This window comes from Musca autumnalis, unplaced genomic scaffold (genome assembly GCF_047663935.1).
Source record: "Musca autumnalis isolate F117 unplaced genomic scaffold, ASM4766393v1 scaffold_1, whole genome shotgun sequence".
In the NCBI taxonomy this organism is placed as follows: Eukaryota; Metazoa; Arthropoda; class Insecta; order Diptera; family Muscidae; genus Musca; species Musca autumnalis.
This window is the reverse complement of record NW_027411644.1, coordinates 17,417,800-17,443,395: the sequence shown is the minus strand read 5'-3', so window position 1 is coordinate 17,443,395 and position 25,596 is coordinate 17,417,800. Positions and strand designations below refer to the sequence as shown.

At 37.6% G+C, this 25,596-nt stretch overlaps 1 protein-coding gene across 1 annotated transcript; it reads left to right on the top strand.

Annotated features, from left to right (window-relative positions):
- The first annotated feature begins 425 nt into the window (after window positions 1-425).
- Window positions 426-6,642, top strand: lds (transcription termination factor lodestar). Its single transcript, XM_073968109.1, has 4 exons — window positions 426-2,069; window positions 2,368-2,686; window positions 4,751-5,604; window positions 5,669-6,642. Exons 1-4 carry the CDS (start codon window positions 594-596, stop codon window positions 6,431-6,433), a joined length of 3,414 nt encoding a protein of 1,137 aa, XP_073824210.1. The 5' UTR covers window positions 426-593; the 3' UTR covers window positions 6,434-6,642.
- Window positions 6,643-25,596: the final 18,954 nt, after the last annotated feature.

Below are 25,596 nucleotides of genomic sequence, written 5' to 3'. Positions count from 1 at the left end.
GCGCATAAATATGGAAATAAAAAATTGTGAAATTGGGGAAAGGGAACAAATTCCGCACGGATTTTTTATTCATGATTGCACTGATAATTTCGTGACATTTTTTTATTGAAAATCACGCTAGTGTGGACAGGACTTAGGCTTGGTTTACATTTACGAATAAGCAAATAAATGGCCTGTTCCCGTACTATAGCACGATAAAGTGGTAAAAGTCGTAAAAGTTGTAAAAGTCGTAAACGATTTTCATATAAAATTTGTGTACGGGAACGCAAAATGTGTAAAAGTGGTAAAAATTTTAAAAACTTTTTAGTTCTGGAACAGAGCTAAATTGACGCTTGAAATCCACTCGATTTCGTAAATGTAAACGTACTATAAACATGTTCGCCCTGCAATACGCTATACGCTGTATTACTTCAAATTAAACGGCTGTCACTGTTGACATTTGGTACTGTGGCGGCATGTCATTTAAAAAATATTAACTGAATAGCATTTTTTTCCATTTTTTCAATTTATTTCAAAACGAACAAAGAACTTGAACTTAAAAGGCTTCATTCAATCTTCAATTTCACAACACGCAAATTTAAGGTTTAATAAAAATGTCAGATTCAGATGAGATAATAACCAGTGATGAGGAATCGAACAATGAAAGCGAAGTGGAAAACAGTGATGCTTACGACAGTGAGGTCGATGAAGCCAATCCAGTTCCAGAGGCAGATTTAACAGTTGAGGATTCTGATGCTGTCACATCCGATGATGGAGAAGAGAGTATGATCGTGGTGAAAAGAAGCAAAGGTGTTGGGAAGAAGAAAAAGGTCATAATAGATTCGGATACAGAACTTGAAGAAGAGGAAGAAGAAATGGAGGAAAGGGCATTTTCGCCACGCACTCGGATGAGTATTACCGGAATAAGACCTGCAGATTTGACAGATGATGAAAGTGAAATAGAGTACTCTGACGATGACGAAGAGGGAAATACCAATCATAGTAATAATTCAAATGTATACAATGATGACCAAGAAGAAGGGGGCCAAGAAGTACACAATGATGAAGAAGGTTCGGCCATTGAAACAGATGATGGTGAAGAGGAAGCAGAATATACAAGGGATGCCAATTCAGATGACGAAGAGGAAGACGAAGATACCAGGGAAGCCAATTCCTTCGTAGAAAACTCGGCGGGAGAAAAGTCAGATTTACACAGTTCCACAATGAATCAGTCAGAGGGTAATGGCGACAGATCTGAAATGTCTAGTCATTCAGAAATTGCAGAGCCTTCTGGTGAGAAAAACTCCAGCACAACATCCCCCCACATTGCCAATGGAGCCAATGGTAATGCTAATTCACCACATGCACCACGCTATAGCATACATTTTGCGAAAGATATACAGGATAAATTGTCTTCCACTTTGTACCAGCCACGAGAAGTAGAACCGGAAATAAACTCATCTGGCGACAGCGACATACAAATTATTGAAAAAGTAGAAAAGCCCATAGTATTATCATCATCTGAGGAGGAGGAGGATAAGGAAAATAGAACAAATACAAACAATACAACGTCGCTGAAAAATTTGGTTCAACCAAAAATAATGTCTGCCTTAAGCAATAAAGCTCCAGCCATAAAAACTCCCATGAATAAGGCGAACCTTAGACATGTCTCCCAAGAATACTACGACAAAGAAATTAAGAAGTTTGAGGAAATGAAGGCAGAATTATTAAATGCTGAAAAACTCTTGGAGAAAATATCCAAATCATTGCCCGATGGCGGCAAACAATTGTCACTGCGTATAGAACGTTTGCGTAATGATGTGAGCATTAAATCAAAATATATTGCTTCTTTGTATATAGAAGATGCTCCTGGAGCAAGTGGACCTAAATATCCACCTGAAGATAACGATTCACCCTCGCAAAAGTTACAAGCTATACAACAACAGCGGAAGGCATTCTTTAATAATAATGCGCCTCCTGACTGGGACGATCTTTCGGCAGCTGTCAATCAAATTCAGCCAACACACACCGGCAAACAGGGCATGGCCACATTTAATAATCAAAAAGTTTTAACAATAGAACGTCTAAAGGTAAGTGAGAAGATAAAAATGACATCTGCTTAGGTATATGTAAATAGTTATACTCATGATGAAAACATAGAACGGATATCTGAATAAAATGTTTAGATTTCATTGGTAACCTATGACAGAACTAAGACATGAGTTAATATGTTTAGTTTTGATCGGTGGCGAATGAAATTTAACATTAATTGATTAAAATCCTTTCACACACCCAAACTCTGAAGTATACATATGTACCTACCGATTTGAATAAAAATAATTCCTTTCTTTGTTTTAAGTAGTAAAACCTTTTTTAAATTTCCTTTAGGATCTGCATGGGTCTTTGGAAAGTTGCCCAGCAGAAAATGTATTGGCTGAAGATCCCAAGGGTCTTAAAGTTACTCTCATGGATCATCAAAAACATGCATTGGCTTGGATGTTCTGGCGTGAAAAACAAAAACCTAGAGGGGGCATTTTAGCCGATGATATGGGTTTGGGTAAAACGTTAACTATGATTTCATTGGTGCTGGCCAGCAAAAATAAAGAAGAAGAGGAGGAGGATAATGAAAACGAAAAGGAGGAAAGTGAATCTGAAGATGATCGTGATGAACCCAAAACTGGTTGGTCTTCGAAGGGCAGAAAAGATTGTAAGTTATTTGCTTTATTGTCAAATTGGGAAAATCTGAGTGAAAGCGGTAAATTCAAATTAAGGAGTCAGGATTAGCGAGCGGCTGGCGGATTGATAAGCATCCCATCTTTCAGAAAGGATCTACATAAGCACCTTATATTTCAGAACGGGTCTACAGAAGCGCCCTATCTTTCAGAAAGGGTCTACAGAAGCACCCTATCTTTCAGAAAGAGTCTACAGAAGCACACTATCTTTCAGAAAGCATCTACAGAAGCAACCTATCTTTCATAAAGGGTCTACAGAGGCACCATATCTTTCAGACAGGGTGTACAGAAGCCACATTTCTTTCAGAAAGGGTCTACAAAAGCACCCTATCTTTCTGATAGGGTCTACAGATGCACCCTATCTTTCAGAGAGGGTCTACAGAAGCAACCTATCTTTCAGAAAGGGTCTATATAGGCACCATATCTTTTAGACAGGGTCTACAGAAGTACCATATATTTCAGAAAGGATCTATAGAAGCACCCTATCTTTCAGAAAGGTCTACAGAACCCCCACTTTTCAGAAAGGGTTTACAGAAGCACCCTATCTTTCAGAAAGGGTCTACAGAAGCACCCTATCTTTCAGAAAGGGTCTACAGAAGCACCCTATCTTTCAGAAGCGGTCTGCAGAAGCACCTTATCTTTCAGAAACGGTCTACAGAAGCAAACTATCTTTCAGAAAGGGTGTACAGAACCACCCTATCTTTCAGAAAGAGTCTGCAGAAGCACCCTATCTTTCAGAAAGGGTCTACAGAAGCAACCTATCTTTCATAAAGGGTCTACAGAGGCACCATATCTTTCAGAAAGGGTCTACAGAAGCATCCTATCTGTCACAACGGTTCTACAGGAGCACCCTATCTTTCTGAAAGCATCTATAGAAGCACCCTATCTTTCAGAAAAGGTCTACAGAAGCATCCCTTCTTTCTGTAAGGATGTATAGTAGCCTTATTTCTTTCAAAAAGGAAAGAAAGGATCTATAAAAGCATTCTATTTTTCAGAAAGGGAATGTAGAAGCACCCTATCTTTCAGAAAGGATCTACAGAAGCACTCTATCTTTCAGAAGGGGTTTACAGAAGCACCCTATCTTTCAGAAGGGGTCTACAAAGCACCCTATCTTTCAGAAAGGCTCTATAGAAGCATCCTTTCTGAAAGAAAGGGTACTTCTGTAGACCCTGTCTTTCAGAAAGGTTCTACATATGCACCCTTCCTTTTAGAAAGGGTCTTTCAGATAGGGTCTATAGAAGCATTCTATCTTTCAGAAAGGGTCTGCAGAAGCGCCCTATCTTTCAGAAAGGGTCTACAGAAGCACCCTATCTTTAAGAAAGGGTCTACAGAAGCAACCTATCTTTCAGAAAGGGACTACAGAAGCGCCCTATCCTTCAGAAAGCGTCTACTGAAGCATCCTATCTTTCAGAAAGGATCTACAGAAACACCCTATCTTTCAGAATGTACCTACAGAAGCACCCTATCTTTCAAAAGGGGTCTGCAGAAGTACACTATCTTTCAGAACGCGTCTACAGAAGCGCCCTATCTTTCAGAAAGGATCTATAGAAGGATCCTATCTGTCAGAAAGGGTCTACAGAAAGAACCTATCTTTCAGAAAGGGTCTACATAAGCACCTTATTTCTCAGAAACAGTCTACAGAAGCACCCTTTCTTTCAGAAAGGGATTATAGAAGAACCCTTTCATTCAGAAAGGGTCTACAGAAACCCCCTTTCTTTCAGAAAGGGATTATAGAAGCCTCATTTCTTTCAGAAAGGTCTACAGAAGCACCTTTTCTATCAGAAAGGATCTTCAGGAGCACTATCTTTTTCAGAAAGGGTCTATAAAAACACCATCTTTTTCAGAAAGGGTCTATAAAAGTACCCTTTCTTTCAGAAAGAGGTTGCAGGAGAGTCGTATTCTGATGACAACGATGACTCACCGGGGATGTGTTCCGCAGCAACATACTGTCGTTAGCCCTCGCTTCTACTGAATTTATAAATATCCAGATTTTCTAGACTTTACTCTGCAATTTTTAAATCACCTTTTCTTACTTTTAGACTACCCTGGTGGTACTTTAGTCGTGTGTCCCGCCAGTTTAATGCGTCAATGGGAAGATGAAACCCAAACGAAAGTCTCCCGTCATCGTCTGACGGTTTGTGTACATCATGGCAATAATCGCGACTCAAAACCCAAACATTTGCGTACCTATGATATGGTGGTAACCACCTATAACATTGTGGCTCGGGAACATAAAAGCACTGGAGCCTTGTTTGGCATTAAATGGAAGCGTATTATACTCGATGAAGCCCATGTTGTACGTAATCATAAGGCACAATCTTCAATGGCCGTTTGTGAACTAAAAGGCAAATATAGATGGGCCTTGACCGGTACCCCTATTCAAAACAAAGAAATGGATGTCTATGCTTTATTGAAATTTCTTCGGTGCTCTCCATTCGATGATTTTAACCATTGGAAGAAATGGATTGATAAAAGTGCCGGTGGCCAACAGCGTCTAAATACCATTATGAAGTCACTTATGTTAAGACGTACCAAAGTCCAGTTACAAGATCGTGGTGAGCTACAATGTTTGCCCAAAAAGGAGATTGAATTGATTGAAGTAGAATTGGACAAGGATGAAATGAATGTCTATCAGAAGATTATGATTTTCTCGCGTAGCTTATTTGCCCAATTTCTAATGCAACGGGCTGAGAGGAATACGGATTTATATTATACGGATCAGAGTTCAAAGCCTACTTTTATGCAATCAAAAGATCCCAATGGTGCTTACTATAAAATGCATCAGAAATTTAAAAACTTACACCAGGGTTCGAAGGAAATTAAATCTCATGAAATTTTGGTGCTATTATTGAGGTTAAGGCAAATTTGTTGTCATCCGGGGTTAATTGATTCGGTGAGTAAAAGGATTATTTGCTTTCTTAAGTATTTAATATTAAATAATTTTTGCACCCTTGTAGATGTTAGAGGATGATGATGCCCATCACATGGACACCGATAGTGATATGTCTCATCCGGAAATCGATTTATTGGAGCAACTCAACAAACTAGCCATTACTGATAAAAATGAAAGCGGCACCATAATGGGTAATAGCATGAATGAAGCTGATACATCGTTAAGACCTGAAGAGCAAGTAATGGCCAAAGCCTCGGCCCGTGTATTGCAACGCGGCAATCCAGTTTTTAATTTGGATCGTCCATCATCGAAAATGATGAAAGTCATGGAAGTTTTAAAGGAACGTGTGTTGGCTGCTGGCGATAAAGCTATTGTGGTATCACAGTGGACAAGTGTTTTAAATATCCTAAAGACCCACATTGAAAGGGAAAATGTTGCAACTTTATCACTTAATGGAACGGTGGCTGTTAAAAATCGTCAAGACATTGTGTCCGAATTTAATAACGCCAATAGCAGAAAACGTATTCTATTACTGTCTTTGACTGCTGGCGGTGTGGGTTTAAATTTAGTTGGGGCCAATCATTTGTTGCTTATCGATTTACATTGGAATCCCCAATTGGAGGCTCAGGCCCAGGATCGTGTATATCGTGTTGGACAAAAGAAGGATGTTATCATCTACAAGTTTATGTGCAAAGATACTGTTGAGGAGCGTATAAAAGCATTGCAAGATCACAAAATGGAATTAGCCAATGGCGTTTTGACTGGTGCTCGCGCCAGTGAGGGTAGTAAACTTACTATGGATGATCTTAAGGGTCTATTTGGTATTTAAATTATTTATATTTGTATTACAGTTTATGTTTCCTTTTGGGTATTGAAATCTCATTCCACACACACACATGCATTGTTCTGTAGCATCGTGTGATGTAAAAACATATTTCTCTTTTATGTATTTTATATTCGTTACAAGAACAGAATTGTTTATATTGGTTTTGTTTTTTGTTTTCTGTAATTAAATAAACGAATTCCTATTTATTTTTATATAAAGAGTTTTTATTAAGTTACGAATTTCAGTACAATCATGGGAGTTGTTTTAATATCTTAGGCCAAATCTTACGGTCTTAAGGAAAGGAAGAGATCGTTGTTGTAGCAATGCAAATATTTGCGTTCGTGTCTGTCAGTCAGGCAACAATTTGGCAAGACGAACACGAACATTGGGTATAGGCTGGCAGCATAAGGTCGGAGCGATGATTCCTTAAATCAATCAGGACCGGTCTTCGTTTGACTAAAACCAGGCAAGGACATTCTGGTATTAAGTCTTTCCTTCATTGGAGAGTGTTATTCAGTTGCGCATCGTCAACATGCGTTCTGGAAGTAGCATGGTATAACAATAGTACCGCACGCCATTTCTCCATATATTAGGCACAGAAGAGAAGCATTAAAAACGTTCAATCATGCCACGAAAGAACTAATCTCCGACCAATCTTGAAACATTGGCTCACGACTATATGTGTGGAGTCCAGTGATCATCTACACAAAAATATTGCCGTTAAGTCAACGGCCTCATTGTTCATCACATGGACTGCGCATATAAAGTTTCCACTGAATGTGCAAGTTAGCACCACTTTGTTAGAGAGCCGATAAAGAAACCGCGATAGGTCGGTTGTTGTAAGCTATGCGGCGTCATTGCTGTGCACATCAAATGAGATCATCGTGATCTAGTGAGGTACAAAGGTACAAGAGAGAGCCTCTAGATCGGTGGTGCTCAAAATATTTTGTGCATTAGTCTCTCTGAGCGAGTCATTCCTTTGCTAAACCACGGCAGATGAGAAAAAATGAGAACATATGTTGTTGTTGTAGTCACGATAACGTATATGGGTGATCTTGTCTGCTCTAGATCACAGCCGACCAAGAAGAGTTCACACAAAATTCTCAATATTTGCAACTTTTGACAGTGTGTTAGTAACGTTGTATGCACGCATGCTGCAAAACAAAAACAAATCAAAACATTTGAGTGCTCTTTCGTTGCGTTCGGGTCGTGTGTGTGTGAATTGCCTAAAAACTTCGTAACTTTAACAATATCAAAGCACGACATTGCTCTAGATCAGGTATCGGCACCAATACAAATGCATTGTTTGCGGCCTCACGCATACGACTCTCTCTCCACAAACAGCGTGTGCGTTAATGCATTGCTAAAATTAAAAATCATTGAAACAACCGACAACAGAACCTTCTTCTTTGACTTCTGAACGAAGACTGAGAGGTGGTTGTTCTGTTGTTATTCTCATCAAGGGCACGTGTGCCCCTTTTTGCCGGACATTGCTCTAGATCAGTAGGCTTATGGAACAGGTTTGAATAGTCAGTATGGATGATGCAGTCGCTGAATAACGCAAACATGCACCAAGAAAATATTTCTTAAAAAATCCACGTGTTATTTAAAAAAAAAAGAAATCACGCATAACGAAAATATTTTTTTAAACAAATCCACGCGTCAGAAAAATTTTTTTAAACAAATCCACGCGTCAGAAATTTTTTTTAAACAAATCCACGCGTCAGAAATTTTTTTTCAAATCTACGCATCAAGAAAATATTTTTTAAAAAATCTACGCATGAAGAAAATATTTTGTAAAAAATCCACGCATCATGAACATATTTTTTAAAATATCCATGCATCAAGAAAATATTTTTTAAAAAATCCATGCATCAAAAAAATAGTTTGTAAAAAATCCAAGCCATTAAGAACATATTTTGTAAAAAATCCACGCATCAAGAAAATATTTTTTTTAAAAAATCCACGTATCAAGAAAATATTTTTTAAAGAATCCACGCATCAAGAAAATATTTTTTAAAAATTGACGAATCATGAAAATATTTTTTTTTTAACAACGCATCAAGAATACAATTTTAAAAAAATCCACGCATCAAGAAAACTATTTTTAAAAAATCCACGCATCAGGAAAACAATTTTAAAAAATCCACGCATCAAGAAAACAATTTTAAAAAAATCCACGCATCAAGAAAACAATTTTTAAAAAATCCACGCATCAAGAAAATATTTTTAAAAAATCCACGCACGATAATTTTTTTTTTAAATGGAAGCATCAAGGAAATATTTTTTAAAAATTCACGAATCATGAAAATATTTTTAAAATAATCCACGCATCAAGAAAATATTTTTAAAAAATCCACGCATCAAGAAAATATTTTTTTTTTAAAATTTACGAATCATGAAAATATTTTTTTTTTTTAAAACGACGCATCAAGAAAACAATTTTTAAAAAATCCACGCATCAAGAAAATATTTTTAAAAAATCCACGCATCAAGAAAATATTTTTAAAATAATCCACGCATCAAGAAAATATTTTTTAACAAATCCACGCATCAAGAAAATATTTTTTTAAAAATTTCCGAATCATGAAAATATTTTTTTTTTAAACGACGTATCAAGAAAACAATTTTTAAAAAATCCACGCATCAAGAAAATATTTTTAAAAAATACACATACCAAGAAAAATTTTTTTTTAAAAAAATGCAAGCATCGAGGTAATATTTTTTAAAAATTCACGAATCATGAAAATATTTTTTTAAAAAATCAACGCATCAAGAAAATATTTTTAAAAAATCCACGCATCAAGAAAATATTTTTTAAAAATTTACGAATCATGAAAATATTTTTTTTTTTAATACGACGCATCAAGAAAACAATTTTTAAAAAATCCACGCATCAAGAAAATATTTTTAAAAAATCCACACAACAAGAAATTTTTTTTTTATTTTTTTTTTTAAAAATTCACGAATCATGAAAATATTGTTTTAAAAAATCGACGCATCAAGAAAATATTTTTAAAAAATCCACACATCAAGAAAAAAATTTGCTGAAAAAATAGCTGATACAATTTTGTATTTTTTTTTCAAAATAGTCTGGCTTAATCCCATTGTTGTTGTTTTATTATTTTAAAACAACTAATTTATTAGTGGAAAAAGTTTCGCATTTTAAAAATAATTTTTAGAAAATCCAAGCATCAAGAAAATATTTATTTTAAAAATCCACATTAGCTTACATAGATCAGGTTTGCATCAACTTCCAACAGGGGCTTTATTGGACAACATCTTCGGGTAACTCCCACAAAAATTCAACATATTCGTTTAAGTGCAGTTTAAGGGTCCATTGGAATTTTTTACCGAAGGTAGTCCTTCTGGTCCTGTTTATAGCTATATTGTATTTTAGTGGGCCAGTCCAAATCTATCTTTCAATTCAGAAGTCTGCTTACGAAACATTGGCGTAAGTAAAAGTTTTGCTATAGTCCCACAGCTTAAAACAATATATTATTTGGACGTCAGAAGTGAGCGGTTTGTGTTGGGAAAATAGCTCATATTGAGTTTGCTCAGCAAAGACGTCTGACACTTTTTACTTGCTGGACATCACAGGAAACTGTGAGTAATTATGCTTACGACCCCAGGATATATTCCTCTGTTAGACTTATGTTACACTTGGCTACCTTATGAAGAATACCAACCACAACATTACATTGTCCAATTCTTTGTTTTTTTTTTTATTTATTTGCAATATCCATAATTTCTAAATATTTTATTTAGTTTCAAACATACATGTGTGTATTTACATAATCAAGGTTTTAATAGATGAGTGTCAGTCCCTAATTTTTAAACTTATTTTAATGTTCACCATAATCCATTATTTGCTTCTGCTGCATAAACCGTTTGTACAAATTCAAACCCCTAATGCCAGGACACAAACTAAAATCAGAACACTTTTCACGGCTATCACATTTCTGGCAAATTCCGCAAACGGTACAAATGGCATTGTCGGCACAACGATCTCCAGGATTACACATTTCATCTAAACCGACATAGCAGACATAACGATCGGCACAATTGCGCGGGTCATGATTCTCAATGTAGCCACCATGTTTGCAGGGACGCCAAATGTTGTTAACTTCATTTTTGCCCGGACAGCGTATGTTGGGATTTAAGCCGAAAAATTGACGCATTCCAAAGGCGGCCCAGGAACATTGCCAACAAAAGGATAAAACCAATAGAAGGAGCAGGAGTCTGGAGTGGCTGGCAGTAGTTGTAACGCTTTGATTCATGTTGTTTGAAAATGCTTCGACTCAGCTATGAACTGATGGTTGCTGTGACATCTTTTGGTCTTGTGTTGTCCTTTTATAGGCAGAAAGGTAGGCAGCATTGCATGTAATCCTTGTTACATCATGGACTTTTAATTGTTGTATTAATTTGCATTAAATTAGGCTTTTGTTTATTTATTCATTGATGTCAGGTTTGAGATTTTATGGTTAGTTAATGAATTATTAATTTAATAATCAATATTTCTGTAATTAATTATGTAATCAAGAATATTAAAGAATATATATTATAGCAGGAAGCTAAACAAAATCCCCACATTCTAATTGTTGTTCCTTTAAAACACTTTTAACCACATTCAAAAATAGCCACAATTACATGGAAGCTTACAATAAGAAAATTATTAAAAATGAAATCCTGTTGCCAAAGAATAAATCTGTAACTCATTATCATTCTTATTTTATGTAAATTATTACATAAATTAAAAAATTACCCCAATGATGCATTGAGAAAAGTAAATTTATTTTGCCTATAAAAGGACAATGCAGGACACACACAAATCACAGAACTTCGAGTTCAAGTCAACAGACAAAACATACCAAGCCAGCCCTTGGAGTCATCTTCAGACAACATGTTTCAACGGAGTTCTACTAAACCCATTGTCAACCATCAACAGCTTTTGCTGTTATTTTTACTGTTATCCTTTTGTTGGCAATGCTCGGTGGCCATTGGAATACGTGAATTTGTTGCCAGTAATATGTTCGCCTTAAATCCCAATATACGCTGTCCGGGAAAAAATGAAGTCACCAACATTTGGCGTCCCTGTAAACATGGTGGTTACATTGAGAATCATGACCCGCGCAATTGTGCCGATCGTTATGTCTGCTATGTCGGTTTAGATGAAATGTGCAATCCTGGAGATCGTTGTGCCGACAATGCCATTTGTACCGTTTGCGGCATATGCCAGAAATGTGACAGCCGTGAACAGTGTTCTGATTTTCGTTTGTGCCCCGGCATTAGGGGAATGAATTTGAACAAACGTTTTATGCAGCAGAAGCGTGTCATGGACTATGGTGAAAATTAATGGACATACATGTATTTTCATGTGAATGAGAACGTAGTGTAAATTCTTTAAGGGCTGGCCAAACAGATAATTGAAAATTTAAATAACCTATTAATTTGTCTATGTTGTTAATGTTTTTAATGTTAAATAAAAAATTAAAATTATTATTGCAAATTGAATTGGAATGTATTTCAATATTTCTGTTAGAAAAGTAAGTTGTGGGAGGACTAGCACTAATTCGAAATCACTTAATGGAAATTACGAATAATATACTTGTTCTCATCGTAAATTCTTTTCAAACGTCAATCTCACCCACTGCTCATTTAAGACATGGTGTTATATGTTCACGTAAAAGAGGCTCTGGCGACAGATCAGTGGCGGAATAATCCTAACCGTGGCATGGAGGAAGAACCCTCATCAATTCAAAGACATTAACCTCTATCTGCCAGAGCCAACATAAATAATTTGTGGAATAGCTTTGGATGAAATTTTACGATGAGCAAAGTTTCAGCTAAATCGAATGCTCAATTCGTAATTCATAGTGTTATTCAGTTCGCTGTTACTCGTATTGTAACAGCATTTGATATGCTTATATGTTCGTTTTCCTTCTAAGTCCGGCTCTAGCTATATCTCCCGTCCCGCCCGTGGACAAAAATCGAAATATTTATGGCGTCAAATTTGATTGCGATTGGAATAAATATTCTCCAAACATATCAAATTTTTAACATCCAGCATTATTTTTGTAAATTTACAGCGCTTATGTGCCAAGTTAAGCCGAAGAAGTTGTGATTTAGGCATTAAAAACGAAAAATGAGTATGAGTATGAGTAAAATTATAAAAAATTGGAGAGGTAAATGTGAAATTTTCAAAATGAAACTTATAGGTGGTAGCATTGACAATGTTTTAACGAAAAAAATCTTAATTAATTTCCTAACTTCATTAAAAATAAATTCTTTATAAATGACTTTTCCTGCTATTTTTAATATAATTACTATTAATTTATGTTGAGTTTTACTAATGTTGTGAACATTTGTGAGTCTGGAAATTTTCTTTAAAATATTTGGTTCACTCCGAACTCAAAATGCCAAATTAAAGCCAAATCAGTTGGAAAATGTCGATAAAATTGTCAAAATACCGAAAATCTGAGGGTACATTTATATGGGGGCTATACCTAAACGTGAACCTATAATGAATATTTTTTTGCAAGGAGGTAGTTTATTCACTCAGAACTTAAAATGCAAAATAACATCCAAATCGGTTGGTAAATTTGGCCAAAATCGTCAAAATACCAAAAATCTGGAGGTACCTTTCTAGGGAGCTATACCCAAATATGGACCTACATCCACTAGAAATGGATTTCTATATTTTTGGCTTGTTATAAACCTACGTTTAAAATTTGGAGGCGGTAGCTTCATTACGTGGGTGACGTAGGGGATGGAAGATACCAAGGAACGGTCCTGGCCGGTTTTAACATGGCAAAGCCCAGGATTTATCTTGGTCCCTCTTTCATCTCAAGTGGACACTGACCTCCACGTGGTGTCACCTGGGGAACTGCGTTTAACACCCGTTAAAGGTAGTGAGCTAACATGTGCCGCGCGTTCACCCATAAAAACGTTAAAAACTTGGGTAAGGGCGTCGGGTTAGTAACCCTCCCCTAGAAAAAACAGCCTACTATGAAAAAACGAAAGAAAAGAAAAACAAACCCCTCTAAAGTTGACGAACCCCGCAAACGTTTTAAGGACCATGATCTGCGAATCTGCGCCTGGAATGTTCGCACTATTTATAGAGAAGGTGCAGTCTTCGCATTGGCAGACGTACTTGAAAAGTACAAGGCCGATATTACTGTCATACAGGAAATACGATGGATTGGGAAAGGCGTCACAACAACACCTAAAGGTGACGCACTGTATTATAGCTGCCATGACGTAAAGCATGAGTTTGGTTGCGGATTCGTAGTTAGTCGGAGGCTAAAACATCTGGTATTCAGCTTCACCCCAGTGAATGAAAGACTTGCTGCAATTCGAATAAAAGCTAAATTCTTCAACATCAGCTTTATTTGCGCTCATGCTCCTACTGAAGAAAAGGACGCACAGACCAAAGATATATTTTACGAGCGCTTAGAAAAAACATATGACCGTTGCCCTGCCCATGACATTAAAATCATTCTAGGCGATTTTAATGCCAAAATTGGAAAGGAGTATATCTTTGGCCCAACAGTCGGGAATTTCAGTCTCCACAGTGAAACATCTGACAATGGTATGAGGCTGATAGGCTTTGCAGCTGCAAAAAACATGGTAGTTAACAGTACCAGATTTAATCATCTCGATATTCATAAGGGCACCTGGCTGTCTCCAGATCAAGGAACAAGTAATCAAATTGATCATGTTGTGATAGATGGAAGTCATTCATCGAGCGTGTTGGATGTACATACGATCGTTACGAGGCGCAAACATTGATTTGGACCACTACCTTGTTGCAGCAAAGGTACTCACCCGTTTAAACGTAGCAAACAAAGTACGAACAGACACAACACGAAAGTTAGACATCGGAAAGCTGCAATCGCAACAGATAGCCACAGCATATTCCACTCAACTAGCCCAATTGCTTAATCAAAGCCCTCCTCATCCCGATAACATATCAGCGCAATGGCAAATCATTGCCCACTCCATGCAAACAGCCGCAAAATCCATACTTGGATACCAGAGACCTCCACCAAGGAATCCATGGTATGATCAGGAGTGTCGTGCTGCCACCGAAGAGAAAAATGCGGCATATAGGGCTACTTTACAATCCGTAGCAACGCGTAGCGCACGAGAGATACAGGCAGAAAAGGAGAGAGGAGAAACGTCTTTTCCGCAGGAAAAAGAGAGAGATGGAAAAGCGGGAGTGTGAACAAATCGAGATGTACAGGAGCCAGAATGAAGTCCGAAAATTCTACCAAAGAGTCAAGCATCAAACTGATGGGTTTGGTACAGGCACATCCTCCTAGAGAGCAGCAAAGTAATTTGGTAACTGATACAGATAGTGTACTCAGGATATGGAAAGAACATTTTTCAAAACTGTTGGTATCCAATAGCAGCGAAGACGACGAAGATACCACAGTCCCAATTCCAAAAGATGGTATTGAATGTATACCGCCCAGCCAAGATGAGGTAAGACAGCAATAAATCGGCTGAAAAGCCGGAGAAGGAGCCGATGGCTTACCAGCCCAGCTGTTCAAAACCGGAGGCGACACGCTGATAAGGTGTATTCATCAGCTAGTTAGCACCATCTGGCAGGAAGAACGAGTACCCGACGATTGGAACCTGAGTATCCTGTGCCCCGTCCACAAGAAGGGAGATAAGACTGTATGCTCTAACTATAGGGGCATAAGTCTACTCCCTATTGCCTACGAGATCGTGTCAGGGATATTGTGCGAACGACTAAAGCGTGATAATTGAACCATACCAATGCGGCTTTAGACCTGGCAAGTACACCATTGACCAGATATTTACCCTGCGGAAAATCCTGGAGAAGACCCAAGAGATGCAGATCGATACCTACCACCTTTTTGTCGATTATAAAGCAGCCTTCGATAGCCCGCTGCGCTCAAAGGTATTCCAAGCCATGTCTGAATTTGGTATTCCCGCAAAGCTCATCCGGCTCGCAGCATGCAGCCACATAGTTCCTGTCCACATGGGCGAGTCCAGATCAGCCTCTGATGTGCACACACTCTCGACATCTATTGCATATCAACAAAGTTTGAGTGTGGTGGTCGCGAATGTGATAAGCCGAGCACCAGGCAATCCCACGCGGACGGTTCTTTGACATAGGATTGGCCCGGAACCACACTACGTCAGCGTTCTGGCCAGTGAATGCCACTTCAGTGTACATATATTTGTATAGTTTTTCTGTGTTGGGAGCAGCATATCCCGGAATGTCTGCTCCGGATTCTTATGGTCCGTGTCATGACGAATGAAAACACAGGAACACTTTGATTTGTCGTGTTTATCAGTTCTTTTTGTTGGTGCTGACTTGATGAAGGACAAGGACTCCATTTATTTATTTAGAGCTTTCTGGCAATTATCCTTCTTAGTATGGACTTACAGCCGAAAAAAATAATACTGTTGTAATATGAGCCGCGATTTCTACCTGCTGTAAACATTTTTAAACGATGTCCCTAAACAGCAAATTAGCGACAAACTTTGAAATGTTGTGTGGGAGGTACCCCGGAAGAGTGGACCATATTTGAACTAGATTTAAGTGTGAAAGAAATATTGACATGCGCAAAGGTTGGAACAAGGCCAATCACTCCTTTGATAGTTATCGTGTCCATCAGGCACTTTAATTGATCGCCCCAGGAAGAATGGACTTGCCCACGAAAAATATAATATCTATACGATGTGTAAAGTTTCGGCCAAAATCGGATACTAAATTCGTTAGTTTTCGTGTTCATCAGTCATTTGAGTTGGTGCCGGCAGAGTTATTTAGGTCTCCTGGGACTTTATCTTTGTAACTATACTTTGGCCACAAACTTTGAATTTTTGTGTGGGAGGTAACCGAAGGAGTTCACCGATATAATCCATATTCGATCTATGTTTGGAAGAAATATTACGAGAAACAAACTGTGGACCAAATAATTAGGTCCACTAGAAACGCCTAGAAATGTGGCCCTCAATCAGGTTTATTGCCAGGTATTTGATTGTTTTGAAAATGTGCAGTACTTGAAGTCCTTGTGGTCCGAAAAAAACTTCCAACAAATAAAGAATATTTGAGGTATTCGCCTTAACAAATAAAAAATATGTAAATAATTTGGTTTATGTTCTATTTATTTGATGTAATAATTAAACATGCATGTTTAATATATATTTTTTCAATCAATATTAATAATATATTACTTCAAGTTATCACGTTTATAAGAATTTATAATAATATACGATTTTTTTTTTAATTTTTGGAGTTTTCTTTCAATACTCGTATGCAATAAAAATTTTCAAGCAATAAATCCGTTCATATCATCATCCATTTGGCCTAAATTCCATACACCCCTCTTTATTTATCACTGAAATCCATTAGGCGCCTTTGCAGCAAACGTTTCAACGAATTCATACCCCTGTTGTCAGGACACAAATGAAATTGGGCACAATTTTCTCGGTTATCGCACTTCTGACATACGCCACAACCCGAACAAATTGCATTATCGGCACACTTATCCCCAGGATAGCAAATTTCATCCAAGCCCACATAACAAATATAACGATCGGAACAATTGACCGGATCTAGGTTCTCAATATAACCACCATGTTTGCAAGGACGCCATATGTTCTCTTCATTTTTGCCGGGGCAGCGGATATTTGGATTTAGATCAGTATAATTGTAACTGCTGGAGATACCATGTGCCAGAGAGCATTGCCACAATTGTAGGAGTAATAGGACCAAGAGTAATGCGTTGCCAGGGCTTCTTCGTTTTAAGTGATTAGAATTATTATTATTTTCCTTGAGAGACAACATTTTGGGAATTTGTGTTGCTTGTATTCGATTCCAACCAAAATGCTGAGCAAGATCTTATCCTGTTTGGCTTTTATAGTCATTTGTTAAATTCTTGGTAAACAAGTGAATAACAAAACCGTTATATTACAAAAAAGGTCTAAGTGCAGTTAACGAATAAAAAAACAAAACATATTATTCATTAAGGTCCAAGGAATCATATTAATACAAATAACACCAGGGTAATATCGGATTATTATCATGTAATGACAAGGCATCAACCGCTTTTTTCGAGTTTAGGATGTTTTCGAACCAAGAGACTGTTACGAATTATTGAGGTTTTGGATATTACGATTCCAGTACATAATGAAAGACAACTTTTCTTACACTCTTCTTACACAAAATAAGGTATTTTTCACAAACGCATAGAAAGGACCACCACAACTTGCTGGACCGTTTTGTAAAAATTAACTCCTTTTGTGGACTTAATTGTCTTGTTTCGTGATCCGCAAGTTCAATGAAATAAGCATCATTTTTTTTGGCAAATTTGCAAAACAGGCGAACACTGTCATTTTAATTATTTCAATGTCTTGTTAAGATGTCGAAGTGCAGCCATATACTGACCTTTCATTAGAAATTAAAATTTGCCGCCCCCGTAATTCATTCATCTTTATATCTTTCGTTGATTATTTCATTGACCAAATATTTTAAATATTCGAAGAATTTATTGGGGTTATGTGGAATGAGGGGATAATCGATTAATTGTTAGTTTTTATATCCTCTGCCATAAGGTTAACGAGGCTATATACGAGGGGCACTAGAAAACTATCTGGCCTAGGCAACAGCCAGTCTCGCAGGGCTTCATTTGACAATTGTTTGGTTTGTTTCCAATGACTTGAAAAAATCACTTTACAAAAAAATGGAATTTACTTGTGAACATTTTCGTCCGATAATTTTTTACATATTTCGACGTGGATAATCACTCTTCGCATGTCGATAAAGGACCAGCCGGTGGCACTATGAAATACTGGTTTAATGAATTTAATCGTGGCCGACACTCGCCAAAAAACGAAGGTCGTGAAGGTCGCTCTAAATCGGACGTTGTACCAGAAAAAAAAATAAAGCCGTGCGTGAACGGATAATGCAAGATCGCCATGTTGAGATAGAGGCACCCTTGGGCATTTCTTCCACCAACTAATATTTGATATTGCATGAACACCTGACCGTAAAAATGGTTTCTTAATCGCTCATCAAAAAAAAAAAAAAGACTCTTGTGGATTGGCGCAAAGAAATTGTGAATAAAAACAACCGTGGTGCTACAAACGACATTAATAAGATCGCCACAGACGACAAATCCTGGATCTATGTATGCTTAGGAGCCCGTCAAACATGACTCAACCGTTTGGGTTTTCGAATCCAACGAAATCCAACGAAATTTGTTCATGGAAGAAGACCTCCTGTTTCTTCGGCAAAACTGACCTTGTGGCGACTTTACGGCTTGATAAATGTAAGACTGTTAATTCTGAGTGTTACACTATAATTTGTTTGCCTGAAGTCTCCATTACAATGCGAGCTCTCACACATCGATTGAAACCAGCGCCTGCTTCACCGGACAAAACGTGGCATTGATGGGTCTTGCGCGGTACGGCCCTGACTGGGATCCAATGACATCATTTGATTCCAGCACATCAATAAAAAAGACTTGATCAACGATTTTGACGCCAGAAGATGCCGTTAAAAACCATGTTTTGGAGGTGTCTCAATCAAGCCACTGTAACAACACAACAAATGGTCGTATATTAAACTGTCCTGAGTACGTTTAGGCTAAAAACTGTCAAACATTCCAAAAAAAGTCAAATGTCGTCTGGCCAAATGCCAAGGCCAGATAGTTTTCTAGTACCCCTCGTACAGGTTGAGGGAATCAAAAATCCGTAGTAAGTTTATGGCGAAATCATTTTCAGACAATTTAGAGTCGATTTAGCCCGGTCCGTCAGTCTATCTATGTGGCTGGTGCGTACGATAACTCTCAAAAGGATAAACCGATTTGGTCCAAACTTTACACATCTCAATATTTCTTTTAGACATAAATAAAATACGCAATTAAGCTTTGACTTAATCCCTTGTAGACGTTGTTTTATTCCCCGATACGATTTGTACCAAATAAAACGAGGCTACGTTTAGATTACGATTCTACAATGCTTTATTGACGTTATTCACTTATTCACACGAGAATTTATTTACCACTAAGCACACAGCCAACGTGGTGCAATGGTATGAACGATTCCCCGGCCAGGTAACATAAAAAATTTCAACGGTGGAAAAATACCCCTCAGTAATGTTGGCGACATTTCCTGAGTATTTCAGCGTGTCTTAAGACACGCCGTTTGGACTCGGCAATAAACAGAAGGTCCCGTATGATTGAGCTAATATGAATCGGGGTGCACTCATTGATATGAGAGAAGTCTCCCTTGTCCCGCATGTGATGTTTGTGGAACAATTATTATTATTATTATAAGCACACAGCTTAAGCCTATTCAGTTTTCTTCTTACTAAACTAACACTGACGGTTTTAAGTCGCGGTTTGAATTACAACTCAAGCGCCCTGCTGCTTCTCTTCCATATTTATACTCGGCCGCTGATATATAGACCGTTCTAGCCCCCTTAATTTGGGAGGTTCTCCAATGCTCAAACGAGACGAAGATGCACATACACAAATACTCGTATACCAACAGACGAATGCAAGTAAACAAACAATGGGGCAGAGGTAGTAAATAAGGCAGAGGAGAAGGGGTTACAATGAATGACGTCACAATGCAGAAGCATAACTTAATAATCAAAATAAAGGAGACAGAGAGAAAAAAGAGGACAACTAAACAATAACTGTGTAAATTGATTGCAATAAACTCCATACAGTAGTTGTTGTTGCAAAACTGATACAAATAAACTAAATGCTTAATGAAAATGTACGTTACACTTCAAATTCTTAAATTAGCAGAAATTTAACTAACTTTACTTAAATCTACCAGTTATATTCGGAACAATATGTTATGTAAGCAACCCACATCCGGGGCTACGTTGTCTCCCCACTGAAGCCAGGCAAGGACGCAAGCAAAGGTGAATCGTACAGACCGATTTCACTATTGTCGCCGTTGCAAAGATTCTCGAGGCTTTACTCCTCCCCAGTGTCGGAAATAGCCATTCACTTGCCAACCCATCAGCATGGATTTCGTAAGTAGCGGAGCACTACAACAGAGCTGCACTCCATCTTCACGCATGTGTACACGCACTTTTATCAATTATGGGAAAGCTAATTGGGCTATTTTCCGAGAGGCGTCGTGCCGAACCCACTGACCCCAGAGTCAGGAAGCTGACACTAAAATTTAACAGATTGGTCTGTAAGCATCAGCGGAACATGTGTTGCATCATTGGTGCCGGAATAAGTGAATTTTGGGCAACAGAGTAACTTCACTCTCGAACCCACGAAGGAAGGAAGGAAGGTAGGATCTCAGTCACTTTTAACAACGTTATGCTGACTGATCCAAAGAAGTACGGAAATTATTTTAATAGACAGTTTGTCGAGCACCACTGGAGTGACAGGACGAAGAGACGAGTACTACGTCTCATTAGATTTTTTCCTGCCGAGGAGGAATGCCATCAGGAACACTAAATAACCCAAAGCCTTGGGCCCTGATGGAATCTCCATGGTAATGATGAAACAGCTGAATGAGCCGGGAGTCGAGTATCTCAATAAAGTTCTCATCGCTAGTCAACCATATCGTTCCTGAAGTCTCGAAAATGGACATGGTGGTCTGAAGTCAAGCAAGGATGCCACCAAAAGTGAATCGTACAGACCGATTTCGCTTTTGTCGCCAGTAGCAAAGACTCCACGTACGCCATGTTCACACATATTAGATGAGGACTCAACTAGAACAAGCCGTACGTTAGAACCGAGAAAGTGGCGCTTTACTTATCAAAAGCCTACGATATTGTCAAATACTCCACGCTGTTTGAGGACATTGAGCAGACTACGCTCCGGTCAAGTTTGAAACGTTGAATAATCAATTATACCCAGCAAAATAAACTGGAAGTAGTGCAATGTAGACTGGTTCTTTCACGGCATGTTTTTATGCAGTTCAAACGGAGTCGTGAAAGAGGCACTCCATTCCTCACATTTTAACCGCATTTGGATGCAATCCAAAGAATCACATCCATTTGTCACATTTTAACTACATCCGGAGGCAGTTCAACGGAGTCGTGAAAAAGGCACTCCAATTCCTCACAATTTAACAGCATCCGGATGCAGTGCAAACGGAGTCGTGAAAAAGGCACTCCGTTCACTACATTTTATTAGCAGTTGTTAGAGATCCCTACATGTACATAAATCAGTTTGTACATCTCTACAGGCAGCGGAATAAATTTCCAAAAAGAGATAATCGTGTTAACATTTCCAAACATTTGTTAATACAAACTAAATAATATTTAATTTGTGAACATTTTTCCGGTAACTCACGAGAAGAAAATTTCCCAATGGAGTGCTGTTGGAGTACATGTCGAAATCTTAACTGGTGATGGGAAGACAATATCAAACCCATTTAGCAGATGAAGCAAAAGCACCTAAGCTTGGATTAAATGAAGAGAATTTTCATAATTTGTGTTAATTTAATAAAGTTATTAATATTTTTGTTTACACAAATAATAAATGCATTTTATTTTGTTAGTCAAAACACGTGCTCTGGACTGCCTCCTATTCTACCCTAAAGGGTCAGTTAAAATGCAATGCCAAAGGGTCAGTTAAAATGCAGTGCCAAAGGTTCAGTTAAAATGCAATGCCAAAGGGTCAGTTAAAATGCGGTGCAATGGAGTGCCTCTTTCCGGGGTCACTCCCTTGTAAAAATCATGAGTGAAAATGCATAATTTGATGCACTTCCAAATCACTTGTACATATCATTTAACTGCCTCTTTGGAGGCAAACTTTTCGCTGGGTATGTTTGGGCGCCAGTCGTACGTGGAATTTAGGAACAAGAAGTAAAAAAGTAGAAGTGAAATAGGGAGTTCCCCAATGTGGGGTGGTATCTGGAAAACTGTTTAACCTCTACCATTCCACACCCTACTGACGGGATATAAATCGTTATGTATGCGGATGTTTGAACGATTTTGGCATCGGGTACCTTCACTTATGTCCTATCATTTGCGAAAGACTGAACTAATATTTAATCGATCATGCCAAATATCCTCCACTAAGCCTATAACCACTCTGTTCACCACATGGACTTCGGAGGTGAGAGACAGAGTTCGGAGACAGAGTTAAATGTTGTGCTCAATGGCAACATAATTCCGACCGGGAACTACCCCAAGATTCTAGGGGTCACATTCGACAGTATAATCACGTCGTCCGTGGATGCCGAAGCTATCTGCGGCAAGTTAAGAAGTAGGATGTCCTCAATTCTCTAGCGGGGAGCACTTGGGGTGTAGACAATGAAAGCTTGTTGACCACATATTACGGTCTTTGGTAAGCTATGCGGCGCCAGTGCGGTCCGCGAACATAAGTAGAACGAGATGAAACAATGTTCAAACCTGTCAGAATGCCTCCCTGAGAACTGCAATGAAAAAAAAAAACCTATTGGGGTCTTCTATAAACAAAAGAAGAGCTCTTAAAATCTTCTATAGACAAGAGATTACCTTTTGAGCCCTTCTATAGACTAAAGGAGACATCTTGAGATCTTCATTAGACAAAGGAAGAGTTCTTAATATCTTCTATTGATCTTCTTCTTCTTTATTGCTTATTCGATTTTCGAATGTTAGCGATCATATTACAATTGTCAAAAAAATTACATGTTTATGTGTTTATAAATTATTAACAAAATAGGAAAATATATCTCTATTTCTCGCTATGCTTATTAAATTTTCGGCGTTCTGGAATTCTGTCCATTGTTGGATATTTTGTATCCATGACGTCTCTTTTCTTCCTCTGGTACGTCTTCCTTCTATGTTTGCTTGTAGTATTTCCTGGAGAATGATGTATTTACGGTTTCGCATAATGTGCCCTAGATATGCCGTTTTCCGTTTCTTTATGTTGTTTAATAATTCTCTTGTTGTATTCATTCTTCGCAATACTTCAGTATTTGATACATGCAGGACCCATGGTATTTTTAGTGCTCGACGGTACACCCACATCTCAAATGCTTCGAGTCGTTTGATATCTGCCGCTTTTAACGTCCACACTTCGACTGAATATAACAAGACTGGCCATATATACGCTTTTATTAAACGAGATTTTGTTGCAACATTTATATCATGGCTTATTAGAACTTTTTTATATTTATGAAATGCATCTCTTGCCATTTCTATGCGACATTTGATTTCTTTTGAGTAGTCCCATTGATCATTTAGCAAAACTCCCAGATATTTGAAACTTTGTACCCTCTCAATATGGAAATTTTGTATTTTTAAAATCAACTCGTTGTGAGCGTTGTTCTTACTTATTATCATAAATTTTGTTTTGAGGGTGTTTATTTTTAGACCATACAACTCACTACTTGATGTTAGTCTATCAACAAGATTTTGTAGGCCTGATATGCTGTCGGATATTAATGTAGTGTCATCAGCATATCTGATATTATTTATGTAATTGTTGTTTATCAATATACCTTCTTGGATGCCATCTACTGCTTCGTGAAAAATTTGTTGGGAGTAAATATTGAAGAGTAGTGGGGATAAAATGCATCCTTGTCGAACTCCTTTAGATATTGCTACATCTTCAGATAAATCTCCATTTATGTTGACTTGGGCAGTCTGGTGCCAGTACAAGCTTTTAATACACCTTATCTCTTTCTCATCGATTCCAATTGCTGTGAGAATTTCCATGAGCTTATCATGCTGCACAGTGTCGAATGCTTTTTCGTAATCTATAAAGCATAAAAATACGTCTTTGTGGACATTTCTACATTTTTGAACGAGTATTTGTATGCAGAATAAAGCCTCACGGGTTCCCTTTCCTTCCTTAAAACCAAATTGAGTTTCTCCCATTTCCTTTTCACATTTCTCATATATTCTCTTATGGATAATTTTAAGAAAAATTTTAAGAGCGTGACTCATTAAACTAATGAGACGATAGTCATTGCATTTTTTGGCATGGGGTTTTTTTGGTATTGTTATGAAGGTGGATTTTAGCCAATCCTGTGGGTATATTCCAGTATCGTAGATGTAGTTAAACAGTTTTGTCAGTAGCTCAATGTTGCTGTTATTTAGCATTTTTAATAATTCAACTGGAATTTCATCAGGCCCTGTAGCTTTTCCATCTCGAAGGGATTTTATTGTTGATTCTACTTCATTATTTGTGATGCTGTTTCCTGTCATATAATCTGGTGCATTGTTAACGTAGCTTGATCTGTTATCATCCTTAAATAGTGTTTGGATATATTCTTTCCAGATATGTTTCTTCTCTGCAATTTCAAAGACCGGTTCATTGTTGTTATTGAAAAGGATAGATGGATTTGTATTCCTATATTGTCCAGATGCTTCTTTCAATTTCTTATGCAGGTTGAAATCGTCATGTAGGCTCATAAGTCTTTCAATTTCCTGACATTGAGTATTTAGGTGATTATTTTTTGCGTTACGTATCTCCCTTTGAATTTCTCTATTTAGTTCCCAGTACTTTTCGTAATCTTTATTTTTAAATGCTCTTCTTTCATCCATTAGCTGCAGGATTTCTTGAGTCATCCAATTTTTGGTCTTTGGTTTTATAAAATTGCCTAGGGTGTTTCTGGCTATTGAGTTTATAGTATTCTTTACATTATTCCATATATTTTCTATATCTTCGCTGTCGACATTATTCAGCTCTGTATTTATTCTTGTACATACATCCGATTTTAGTGTTTGGTTTTGAAGTTTTCCTAAGTCAAGTTTTTTACTTTGTGCCTCTTTAGTATGAGTTTTTAGTTTTATGCGTATCTTTGCCATTAAAAGGTTATGATCAGATGGTACATCAGCACTCGGATATGTTGTGGCCTTCCTTATTGATGAGCAGTGTCGCCTGTTGATAAGAATGAAGTCTATTTGGTTTCTAATGATGTTGCCAATTCTGTCTTCTATTGATAAGAAACGATTTTTTGAGACCTTCTATAGACAAAAGAAGACCTCTTGAGACTTTACAGTCAAGAGAAGACCTCTTGAGGTCTTCCGTAGATGAAAGAAAGTCTTTTTTAGACAAGAGACGACCTCTTGAGGCATTTTATAGACCAAATGATACCTTTTACGGTATTCTTTACATAAAGGGAGACCTCTTACGGTCTTCTATAAAATAAATAAGACCTATTGCGGGGGTTTATTAGACAAGAGACAATCTCTTGACGACATTTATGGACAA

Coding starts and splice junctions, on each gene's coding strand:
- lds (XM_073968109.1), top strand. CDS start 594: ATGTCAGATTCAGATGAGATAATAACCAGTGATGAGGAATCGAACAAT. Junction 2,070..2,367: donor TAACAATAGAACGTCTAAAG/GTAAGTGAGAAG, acceptor AATTTCCTTTAG/GATCTGCATGGGTCTTTGGA. Junction 2,687..4,750: donor TTCGAAGGGCAGAAAAGATT/GTAAGTTATTTG, acceptor TCTTACTTTTAG/ACTACCCTGGTGGTACTTTA.